The sequence below is a fragment of the Phyllobates terribilis genome, unplaced genomic scaffold, assembly GCF_046119375.1.
Source record: "Phyllobates terribilis strain yellow unplaced genomic scaffold, ASM4611937v1 Scaffold_4__5_contigs__length_816908805, whole genome shotgun sequence".
NCBI lineage: Eukaryota > Metazoa > Chordata > Amphibia > Anura > Dendrobatidae > Phyllobates > Phyllobates terribilis.
In genome coordinates, this window is record NW_027362764.1 from 50,902,307 (window position 1) to 50,915,401 (window position 13,095).

Sequence of the window (13,095 nt, forward strand, 5' to 3'; positions counted from 1 at the left end):
CAGTGTGTGATTCATAGTGTGGGGACCCCCAGACAACAACCAGTAAAATTCCCTCTAATAACAGGATCTGTCAATCAGGAGGTGAATGCATTACATCCTCCAGAGGATGAAGTGTCAGAGTAAGATAAGCCATCATTCTCGGGAACATTTACGTGTAATCCTTCTCCACTGGTTTTTATTGTAAACGGTCATCTTAAAAAAAACAAGAGAATTTATGTAAAGTGGGAAATAATTGTTTCTTCTCCAAGGATGGATGAACTTTAGGCATCAGACTTGTAATGTGTGAGTGTCCGGGCAGACGGGTCGGTGGTGTGGATCCATCGAGGCATCCAGTAATGAGTCAGCCAGTCGGCTCGCCCCGGGTAATACTTCTCAAAGATCTGACGGTAGAAGTAACCTTCCTTTGTCTTGGGAGAATTAAAGGGAAACTTTTCGGCAGATTCCTCCAGCATTGTGTCATCGACCTGGAGAGAAAGAAACAATGGACATTCAGTTCTGCAACAATGTATCGAGTCGAGGTTCCATCAGCTCCTATGAATGTAAGAACGGCGCAGCATGACCCAGAAGATAACTTGTGACCACAGCTTTGGAGGCTGGGAGCTGGACAGGCAGACGTAGCAGAGCCAAGTGTGTTATAAAGGAATGAGACTATTATTGTAATGCAAAGACTGCAGAAGAAATTCTACTCTGCTTCATCTGTAAATCAATCCTGACTAGAACGTTTAATACACCTTTAAAGGAAATCTGTTGGCAGTTTTTTTTGCCATCTGAGAGCAAAATGATGTAGGGGCTTACTTACTTACTAATCTGTGTGTTTCTGCTTCAATACAAACAGTGTTTTATCAGCAGGAGATTATCACTGCAGGACTAAGTGTCTTGTGCCTCTTAGTCCAATCACGCACCCACCACTGATTACCAGCTTTCTGTCTATGCACAGTGTACAAAGAAAGCAGCCAATCAGTGGTGTGGGTGGGATTATACACAGCTCAGCATTCTGAGCTTTGCTAGATCTGCCGCAGAAAAAACAAGGATTGTATCACAACTTCTGCACCCAGTAAACTAAATGACACATTGCTGGAATCAGGTTCTCTGCCCCTAAATCATGCTGCTGTCAGGTTACATAGGAAAAACCTGCAGACAGATTCCTTTTGAAGTAAAAAATGATTGGCTAACATTCAGTTCTGCTTTATCTGAGTGTTCGTTCAAAGGGATATCTAGGGTCATAAACCTAAACCTTAATTTTCACATTCTAATATAATATTATTTCAGTATCATGGACAGCATCACAGCTGAGATAGAGATGTAGCAGAGCTGAGCTTGTCCTTTAAAGTCTACCGATAATAACAAAGGAAAACAATCAAAGTCGCTGCAGGTCTGTATCTCTAGGCTATACCAGATGTAGTGCAAACAAAATTGTAATCCACCTTTGTTTTGGGCTTTTCTATTCCTCTCACTTTAAAAATCAAAATATTTACTCTACAAGTTTGTTGAGATGGAAATCAGTCAGTGTCAAAGCTGTGCACAAAAGTCTCTTCTCCGCTTCTACCTCCTCTATCAAATATCACATAGAAAGTAAACTGCAGCTTCATCCCCCTCCTCCCCCCAACTTATTGTTTTATAGGAGATTTATGTTATCATAACTAAGGAGGTTCCTGACCAGAAGAGCAGTATTATAGTAGTTATATATGTACATGGGGCAGTATTATAGTAGTTATATTCTTGTACATAGGAGCAGTATTATAGTAGTTATATTCTTGTACATAGGGGGCAGTATTATAGTAGTTATATTCTTTTATATAGGGTCAGTATTATAGTAGTTATATTCTTGCACATAGAGGGCAGTATTATAGTAGTTATATTCATGTATATAGGAGCAGTATTATAGTAGTTATATTCTTGTATATAGGAGGCAGTATTATAGTAGTTATATTCTTGTACATAGGGGCAGTATTATAGTAGTTATATTCTTGTACATAGGGGCAGTATTATAGTAGTTATATTCTTTTATATAGGGTCAGTATTATAGTAGTTATATTCTTGTATATAGGAGGCAGTATTATAGTAGTTATATTCTTGTACATTGGAGCAGTATTATAGTAGTTATATTCATGTATATAGGAGCAGTATTATAGTAGTTATATTCTTGTATATAGGAGGCAGTATTATAGTAGTTATATTCTTGTACATAGGGGCAGTATTATAGTAGTTATATTCTTGTACAGAGGGGCAATATTATAGTAGTTATATTCTTGTACATAGGAGCAGTATTATAGTAGTTATATTCTTGTACATAGGGGCAATATTATAGTAGTCATGTTCTTGTACATAGGAGCAGTATTATAGTAGTTATATTCTTGTACATAGAGGCAGTATTATAGTAGTTATATTCTTTTATATAGGGGCAGTATTATAGTAGTGATATTCTTGTACATAGGGGCATAGGGGGCAGTATTATAGTAGCTATATTCTTGTACATAGGGGGCAGTATTATAGTAGTTATATTCTTGTACATAGGAGCAGTATTATAGTAGTTATATTCTTGTACATAGGAGCAGTATTATAGTAGTTATATTTGTGTACATAGGGGGCAGTATTATAGTAGTTATATTCTTTATACATAGGAGCAGTATTATAGTAGTTATATTCTTGTACATAGGAACAGTATTATAGTAGTTATATGCTTGTACATAGGGAGCAGTATTATAGTAGTTATATGCTTGTACATAGGAAGCAGTATTATAGTAGTTATATTCTTGTACATAGGAGCACTATTATAGTAGTAATATGCTTGTACATAGGGAGCAGTATTATAGTAGTGATATTCTTGTACATAGGAGCAGTATTATTGTAGTTACATTCTTGTACATAGGGGCAGTATTATAGTAGTTATATTCTTGTACATAGGGGGCAGTATTATAGTAGTTACATTCTTGTACATAGGGGCAGTATAATAGTAGTTATATTCTTGTACATAGGGGGCATTATTATAGTAGTTATATGCTTGTACATAGGGAGCAGTATTATAGTAGTAATATTCTTGTACATAGGAACAGTATTATAGTAGTTATATTCTTGTACATAGGGGGCAGTATTATAGTAGTTACATTCTTGTACATAGGAGCAATATTATAGTAGTTATATTCTTGTACATAGGAGCAGTATTATAGTAGTTATATGCTTGTACATAGGGAGCAGTATTATAGTAGTTATATTCTTGTACATAGGAGCAGTAGTATAGTAGTTATATGCTTGTACATAGGGAGCAGTATTATAGTAGTTATATGCTTGTACATAAGGAGTAGTATTACAGTAGTTATATTCTTGTACATAGGGAGCAGTATTATAGTAGTAATATTCTTGTACATAGGAGCAGTATTATAGTAGTTATATTCTTGTACATATTAGCAGTATTATAGTAGTTATATTCTTGTACATAGGAGCAGTATTATAGTAGTTATAGTAGTAATATTCTTGTACATAGGAGCAGTATTATAGTAGTTATATTCTTGTACATAGGGAGCAGTATTATAGTAGTTATATTCTTGGACATAGGAGCAGTATTATAGCAGTTATATTCTTGTACATAGGAGTAGTATTATAGTAGTTATAGTAGTAATATTCTTGTACATAGTAGCAGTATTATAGTAGTTATATTCTTGTACATAGGGAGCAGTATTATAGTAGTTATAGTAGTAATATTCTTGTACATAGTAGCAGTATTATAGTAGTTATATTCTTGTACATAGGGAGCAGTATTATAGTAGTTATATTCTTGTACATAGGGAGCAGTATTATAGTCGTTATATTCTTGTACATAGGAGCAGTATTATAGTAGTTATATGCTTGTACATAGGGAGCAGTATTATAGTAGTTATATTCTTGTACATAGGAGCAGTAGTATAGTAGTTATATGCTTGTACATAGGGAGCAGTATTATAGTAGTTATATGCTTGTACATAAGGAGTAGTATTACAGTAGTTATATTCTTGTACATAGGGAGCAGTATTATAGTAGTAATATTCTTGTACATAGGAGCAGTATTATAGTAGTTATATTCTTGTACATATTAGCAGTATTATAGTTGTTATATTCTTGTACATAGGAGCAGTATTATAGTAGTTATAGTGGTAATATTCTTGTACATAGGAGCAGTATTATAGTAGTTATATTCTTGTACATAGGGAGCAGTATTATAGTAGTTATATTCTTGTACATAGGGAGCAGTATTATAGTAGTTATATTCTTGTACATAGGAGCAGTATTATAGCAGTTATATTCTTGTACATAGGAGTAGTATTATAGTAGTTATAGTAGTAATATTCTTGTACATAGTAGCAGTATTATAGTAGTTATAGTGGTAATATTCTTGTACATAGGAGCAGTATTATAGTAGTTATATTCTTGTACATAGGAGCAGTATTATAGTAGTTATATTCTTGTACATAGGGAGCAGTATTATAGTAGTTATATTCTTGTACATAGGAGCAGTATTATAGTAGTTATAGTGGTAATATTCTTGTACATAGGAGCAGTATTATAGTAGTTATATTCTTGTACATAGGGAGCAGTATTATAGTAGTTATATTCTTGTACATAGGAGCAGTATTATAGTAGTTATATTCTTGTACATAGGAGCAGTATTATAGTAGTTATATTCTTGTACATAGGGGCAGTATTATAGTAGTTATATTCTTGTACATAGTAGCAGTATTATAGTAGTTATAGTGGTAATATTCTTGTACATAGGAGCAGTATTATAGTAGTTATATTCTTGTACATAGGAGCAGTATTATAGTAGTTATATTCTTGTACATAGGGAGCAGTATTATAGTAGTTATATTCTTGTACATAGGAGCAGTATTATAGTAGTTATAGTGGTAATATTCTTGTACATAGGAGCAGTATTATAGTAGTTATATTCTTGTACATAGGGAGCAGTATTATAGTAGTTATATTCTTGTACATAGGAGCAGTATTATAGTAGTTATATTCTTGTACATAGGAGCAGTATTATAGTAGTTATATTCTTGTACATAGGAGCAGTATTATAGTAGTTATATTCTTGTACATAGGGGCAGTATTATAGTAGTTATATTCTTGTACATAGGAGCAGTATTATAGTAGTTATATTCTTGTACATAGGGAGCAGTATTATAGTCGTTATATTCTTGTACATAGGGGCAGTATTATAGTAGTTATATTCTTGTACATAGGGAGCAGTATTATAGTAGTTATATTCTTGTACAGAGGAGCAGTATTATAGTAGTTATATTCTTGTACATATGGGGCAGAATTATAGTAGTTATATTCTTGTACATAGGGGCAGTATTAGAGTAGTTATATTCTTGTACATAGGGAGCAGCATTATAGTAGCTGTATTCTTGTACATAAGGGCAGTATTATAGTCGTTATATTCTTGTACATAGGAACAGTATTATAGTAGTAATATTCTTGTACATAGGAGCAGTATTATAGTAGTTATATTCTTGTACATAGGGGCAGTATTATAGTCGTTATATTCTTGTACATAGGAACAGTATTATAGTAGTAATATTCTTGTACATAGGAGCAGTATTATAGTAGTTATATTCTTGTACATAGGGGCAGTATTATAGTAGTTATATTCTTGTACATAGGGAGTAGTATTATAGTAGTTATATTCTTGTACATAAGGGCAGTATTATAGTAGTTATATTCTTGTACATAGGGACAGTATTATAGTAGTTATATTCTTGTACATAAGGGCAGTATTATAGTAGTTATATTCTTGTACATAGGAGCAGTATTATAGTAGTTATATTCTTGTACATAACGGCAGTATTATAGTAGTTATATTCTTGTACATAGGAGCAGTATTATAGTAGTTATATTCTTGTACATAAGGGCAGTATTATAGTAGTTATATTCTTGTACATAAGGGCAGTATTATAGTAGTTATATTCTTGTATATAGAGGGCAGTATTATAGTAGTTATATTCTTGTACATAGGAGCAGTATTATAGTAGTTATATTCTTGTACATAAGGGCAGTATTATAGTAGTTATATTCTTGTACATAGGGTGCAGTATTATAGTAGTTATATTCTTCTAGTGTATATATGGGCAGTATTATAGCAGTCATATGTAACTTAGGGTACACTGTTTTTTCTCACATAAGATATCTATGAAGGTCTCTTTATATTGCTGAAATCATGCAGCATTTCATTATAACACAACCACTTTTTAAAATTCTGTGTTCCTACAGAAGTAAATTTCTGATGGAGAGAAGTATTGGTAAGACTTACAGTGTGATCTGTAATAGTAAAAAACGTTATTGTCACGGGTGTGTCAGAAGTGACAGACAGTCGTCCTGCAGTTGGCTGCAGGAGATCTCTATGTCTGGCATTGCAGTCATCTTCTTAGAGGCTGTCTCTAGGACCCAGTGGCTGTCTGGGTGTATAAATACCTGCTGTGTTCCAGAGGTACATTCATTTCTCCTTGTGAAGGCTTTACAAGAGCAGTACTGCTTCCTCTCTGGAGCTGGATGACGTGTGCGCATTTGTCTGGAGCCATCTAAAGCTAAGTGATTTCCCCCTATTTGTCCTCCCTTGTTGTCTTTTGTGTTCAGTGGAGATCGACTAGTGCTCATCTCCTCCCTTCCCTAGCCTCAGCCATACGCCAGGGAAAGACAGGGCGAGGCACGCATACGGCGATTGGTGAGGAGCCAATATAGGGTCGTTAGGGGACACAGGGTGATGCTAGACCAGCCTAGGAGGTCTCCACTCCCCCCTTTCCCTAGAGCCTGGCTCCCTTTCTCTCTTCCCTCGGTGTTGCACTAAGTCTTTCCCACACCTTGCGTGACATTATCGCCGGCCGAGTACATTTTGAAAAGGATAAAAAAAATACCTGATACATTGTTTTTTTTTACCTCTGTGTGTTTTTGGGCGTCGACTTTTTTTTCCCTTGGTATGGGTACTGTTGCATAGCAGTTCCGCTGTCTGTCCCTGGAGGTGAATGATCTCCGCTGTGAGGTTCAGCAGCAACATCAGCAGATACAGATCGCTAATGTGGGGGTCTCTGCAGGTAGGCCTGCCCAGCCTGAACCAAAGGTTGCTCTCCCAGACAGATTTTCAGGAGGTAAGGACAATTTTTTTGTAATCAAGGAGGCATGCTAACTGTATTTTAAACTTCATCCTTACTCCTCTGAAATGAGGAGCAACGGGTTGGTATTGTGATCTCTCTAAAGCAGGGAGATCCTCATTCGTGAGTGTTTTCTTTACCGCAGGACTCACCTTGTCTGTGGAGGTTTTTTTTGGGGCCCTGGCCCTCATCAATGATGACCCTGACCGAGTCGCCTTGGCTGAGTCTAGGCTACGTCGCCTTCAGCAGGGGAATCCGTCACTGGAGACGTACAGTTCGGAATTCCGTAGATGGGCAACGGATTCCAAATGGAATGACTCAGCTCTTAGAAGTCAATTTTGTTAGGGGCTTAATGAAAGGTTAAAAGATGCCTTGGCAGTATATGAAACCCCTCAGTCCTTGGAGGCTACCATGTCGTTGGCCATATGCCTTGATAGGCTCCTTTGGGATAGACGGGTGAGAACACATTCTCCGGGGCCTTCTTGTCGGGGTTGTGTACCTCTGCCGGGGGAGCGGTCTGGGGTTGAGCCAGAAATGGGAGAAGTGGAGGAACCCATGCAGTTAGGGGGTGTCTCTACATCATACATCTCCCCGGAGATTCGCAGGAAAAAAGGCGTATGGTTTTTTTGTGGGAAAAAGGGACATTTTGTTGGGACCTGTCCTGCAATTCCTAAACAAAAGGAGTCTCGATAACTCTTGGTAGTCTGGAGTTGGATAAACAAGGGGTGCACTTGTTACAAAGCTGCAGTTCTCGCTTTGTCCTGTCAGCAAAGGTGGTGCTAGAGAGCAAAACCGAGAAAAACCAAGAAAATTTCTGTTTGTTAACAGTGGAGCCAGATTCAGCATGGTTGATGCTGAGGCGTATGTTTTTTTTGTGGGAGAAAGGGACACTTTGTTGGGACCTGTTCTTCAATTCCTAAACAAAAGGAGACTCGATTAACTCACGGTGGTCTGGAGTTGGATAATCAAGGTGTACATTTGTGGTCAAATTGCAGTTCCTGTTTTGTCCTGACAGCAGAGGCAGTGCTAGAGAGCAAAACTGAAAAAATTCTGTGTTTGTTGACAGTGGAGCTGGAGTCAGCATGGTTGATGCTGAGTTTGTGAAAACTCATGGTCTTGCTTGCTGTGCTTTAGCTGAACCTATTTCCATCTTTGCCATTGACTTGGCACCACTTGTGCAGAAAACATTTACTCGGATTGTACATAATCTAAAACTGAGGGTGGGGTCAGTTCTTTGTGAAATAATCCCTTGCTATGTCCTGGACAATCATCCCACACCGATTGTTTTGGGTATTCCTTGGCTTGTTAAACATAATCCGTTGGTGGATTGGCAAACCGGAGAGATTATTGAATGGGAAGATTACTGCCATGAAAACTGTTTAGATATTTCCCTTGCTACTGTCTCTACGGAAATATTACCTGCTTTTCTGTCTGGTTTTAAGGACTTTTTTTCTGAGAGTAGGTGTCAGGATTTGCCTCCTCATCGTGCTTATGACTGTCCTATTAACCTGACCCCTGGAGCTAAACTACCGAAATCCACACTGTATAATCTTTCTGGCCCTGAGAGACAAGCCATGAAGGATTACATTGCGGAAAGTCTGGAGAAGGGACATATCTGACCCTCATCTTCGGCTGTGGTGGCAGGGTTCTTCTTTGTGAAGAAAAAAGATGGCGGTCTACGTCGCTGTTTAGATTTCCAGGAATTAAATCAAATTACCATCCATCATCCATACCCTCTTCCTCTGATTCCTGATTTGTTCAGCCAGGTTGTGGGAGTTAAGGTATTCTCCAAGTTGGATTTAAGGGGAGCCTACAATCTGGTTAGAATCAGAGAAGGGGAAGAATGGAAAACAGCGTTCAATACCTCGCAAGGACATTTCGAGACTCTGGTTATGCCTTTTGGTTTGACCAATGCACCTGTGTTATTCCAGCATTTCATAAATAATATTTTCCATAATTTGGTGGGGAGGTTTGTGGTGTCTATCTAGACGATATTTTGGTTTACTCACCTGATTTTAAGACTCATTGGGGGCATGTTAAGCAGGTGCTTCAGATATTAAGGGATAACAAACTTTATGCCAAACTGGAAAAATTTGTTTTCGCTGCTCAGGAGGTGACGTTTTTGGGGTACTTGTTGTCATCTTCGGGTTTTCGGATTGATCCTGAGAAGATCCGTGCAGTCCTTGATTGGCAACATCCTGAGAACCTGAAGGCTCTACAACGTTTTCTGGGCTTTACTAATTTTTACAGGAAATTCATCCAAAATTACTGTTATTGTGAAACACCTTACTGGCATGACTAAGAAGGGGTCTGATTTTTCCAAATGGTCGGATGCCTTCCTCGAGGCTTTTTCTTCCTTAAAGAATCATTTTGCCACTGCACCTATACTCAGTCAACCCAATATTTCCCAACCCTTTATTGTGGAAGTTGATGCGTCAGATGTCGGGGTTGGGGCTGTGTTGTCTCAAGGTCTGTCCCCTGGTAAATGGCGTCCATGCGCCTTCTTTTCTAAAAAATTGTCTTCGGCTGAGAGAAATTATGACGTGGGTAATAGGGAACTTTAGGCAATCAAATTGGCATTTGAAGAATGGCGAAATTGGTTGGAGGGGGCTGTCCATCCTATTACTGTTATTACTGACCATAAGAACCTGTCATCTCCAGTCAGCTAAACGTCTCAACTAGTGATGAGCGAGCATGCTCGCTACTGCTCGGTGCTCGCCCGAGCATCTCACTACTCGAGATTCTCGGCGCTCGCCGAATATTTCTGGGGTGGCTCGGCGGGAGCTTGGGTCCCCTCCTTACATGTTTGGCGCTCTTTTCAGAGCCAATGAACATGCAGGGATTGCCTGACACTCACTGTAATGCCGCAGCCATGTTGGTTGTGGCATTACAGTGATTGGCTGGCCGCACAGCGTCATCATTAGTGATGAGCGAGCACTAAAATGCTCGGGTACTCGTTGCTCGGGTCGAGCAAGTTGGAATACTCGGGTGCTCGACCCGATCAACGAGCCCAATGTAAGTCTATGGGACACTCGAGCATTTTTCAGGCGGCTCCCCCCGGCGGTCTGCAGAGGGCCTAAAAATTGCCCAAATTGATGAGAACAGTGCTCAAATGACATGGGAACAGCATGGGGAAGACCCCTGGAAGCATTTCTGACTCCCAGGTCACTGCTGTCAACAACGTTGTCAGAGTATTACGCCACTTTTACGGACTCACAATAAAACATACAAAAACTAAACCAAAATGGATTTTCCTGGGAAATATGTTAAGGAACATCCTTTCCAGGGTAATGACTTGTATATGAGGCAAAATAAATAACCAAAAACAAAAACACTCACCATGGCTATGTTCACACGTAGCGTTTTTGATGCGTTTTTGCACTTTTGCATTGCTTTCAACAAAGACAAATGTGTGGCACCCCAGGGGGTCTGGTTGCCACAGTGGTAGAAATACCATGTCTGAGAGCGAGAATGGGTTTTCCTGGTCAGGAGCACATTTGCATGCAACGCCTCCTGCCCCAGTCCAGGGAGGGGAGGAACCTGCCCTTTATAAACTGGATCTGGGGCGGGGTTAGGGAGTTAGTTCCAGAGGAAGGGACAGAGAAGCAGCAAGGAGCTCTGTAGGAGCCAGGAGCTGAAAGCCAGGGATTGGAGCTGATAGAGCTCATCCTGGCAGAAGACGCAGAGAACCGGACACCGGAGTCCGAGGCTGTGGGGATATCCACATCCAGCAGCAGAAACCACCTGGCAGGGGATTTCAGGTCCTCTGGCCATAGAAAGCCCGGAGGCTCAGTCACACGCAAGGGACCGGCACCGCCATCGAGGAGCGGATGGTACTAAAGGCCCCAAGTCACCAGCCATACGGGTGAGCACCACACGGTACACTCAGGGACGTGGGCTACTACACGACTACAGCAGGGTAGCCAGGAAGAGTGCAGTCAGACGTGAAGGCCTACAACTCCACCTGGCCAGGGGGACTCTTGTTCGCTCACAGACTGACCAGGCCTCTAATGTTAGCCAGTACTCCCGGCAGGGCCTTCTTCATTACCAACAGTAAAGACCCTGAACTGCCCTGCACGGACTCTGAGTCATTTCTGCTGCGCCCATGCACCACAACCCTCACCATCTGTACTCACTGCCCTGAGGCTATACTCCTCCCGTGGGGAGTTATACTACCCTCTGCTGCGCACACAACATCAGCCTCAGCGGTCTGCCCCGCAGCGGCGGTTCTCAGTGACCGCAATCCACGGGTGGCGTAGTCGGACATTTCAACATTAAAAACCAAGTAAACAGATAAGCCACTGGTTTGACCACCCTGAGCCACGGGACCGGGTCGCCGCCACGGAGACTACAACCCCTAGCATTACACAGAGACCCGTCTCCGGGTATTCCCCCACACGCATGGCCCAGGCGGCGCATCAAATGCATTCACTGGGAAATGTCATTTTAACATTTTACAACCTTATCTGGCCATGTGGTGTGTGACACATCATCAGACACATGCATACAGTGCTGAAAAGACATGGTAACAGCATGGGGAAGACCTCTTGAAGCATTTCTGACTCCCAGGTCACTGCCTAAAAGTGTGCCCATCATAAGTGATCCTTGGTGCATGCGAAGATGCCTCCCGCTAAGCATCTGTCGTTGCAGACTTGCAACAATCACCGTCCACGTCCTTGTCCCAGTGCAGCGTTCAGTTGTCCCTACCCCATTCCTTGGAATGCAAGCGCAAGTATGCAGCCAGCCACCCACCCACCCACAGGCTGCAATACTATACTGCCAAATTTTTGACAGCTGCTTGCACTTGAAATGTGGCCTTTTAGGCTCATGGAGACGGAAGCTGTCCACAATCTTATGGCGGCCGCGACTGGGTATCCATACTCGGTCCCCAGCCGCCACTATTTTTCCCAGTATCGTCTCCACCTCCCCAGTGCACTTACTGGGAAGGACGGCCTAACCACAAACGCGTGGACAGGTGAATGTGGCCAGGGACGGTATGGAGCCAATCCACAGATTTTTTGGCTGAGTTGTATTTCACCACAGCCATATTTTTTAGCTTGGTGAAAGGACTTGGGAAACCATATCTACCCAGCTGTCATTTCTTCCAGGAAGTCCTCTAAATCAGCTTTCACTTGAAATGTGGCCTTTTAAGCTCGTGGTAGCGGGAGCTTTTCATAATCTCATGCCGGCGGCGTCCGGGTGTCCATAGTCGGTTCCCAGCCGCCACTATTTCTCCCGGTATCGTCTCTGCCTTCCACAAGCACTGGGAAGGACCGCCTAACCACAAACATGTGGACAGTTGAATGTGGCCAAGGACGGTACAGAGCCAGTCCACAGCTTTTTTTTGCGGAGTTGTATTTAGCTCAGTGAAAGGACTGGCATAGAGGGAAACCGTATCTACTCTGGGTGTAATTTCTCTCAGGTAGTCCTCTAATGCAGCTTGTTGCAGAAGCAATGGCAGCCTGTCCAACATCAACTTGCACTTGTCGGTGGTGCTTTGACACACACACACATCTTTCTTTGCGTATTTAATTTCATGACTACAGAGTTGGGCAATGGACTAATCTGCAATGCGGCTCGAGAAATACCATGCATAAGCACGTCCGATCGGCATTAAAAAAGCAGCCATAGAGTGTCCGGGAACCTTCCCCCACACTTTTCTTAGCCAGGACTGCTTCTCGGCAGGGTTGGATGGTCCCACCAGAGAATTCTCTGGTGTGCCTTGGCTTCTACCTCAGGAGAGTTCATGATAGCGCTAACTTTGCAGCTGCTATGGGGCTCTTGAGCGGGGGAGAAAGGTGAGCCCTCAAAATTAAGTCCTCTCGTGGGCACAATGTTTTTCAATCTGAAACAGCTTCTGAGTGGAAGTTGTATTTCACCACAGCCATATTCTTTAGCTCGGTGAAAGGACTAGCATAGAGGGAAACCATATCTACTCCGGCTGTCATTTCACTGTCACCAGGTTCCGCCCATTGTC

At 41.1% G+C, this 13,095-nt stretch overlaps 1 protein-coding gene across 1 annotated transcript in view; it reads right to left on the minus strand.

Moving 5' to 3' along the window:
* Positions 1-216: 216 nt before the first annotated feature.
* The window catches only part of LOC141264166 (asparagine synthetase [glutamine-hydrolyzing]-like), a 237,247-nt gene continuing 224,368 nt past the window's right edge, over positions 217-13,095 (minus strand). The window contains exon 12 of the mRNA XM_073676476.1: positions 217-464. Coding sequence (XP_073532577.1) covers positions 261-464 — 204 coding nt within the window. The 3' untranslated portion in view covers positions 217-260. The remainder of the gene's footprint in view (positions 465-13,095) is intronic.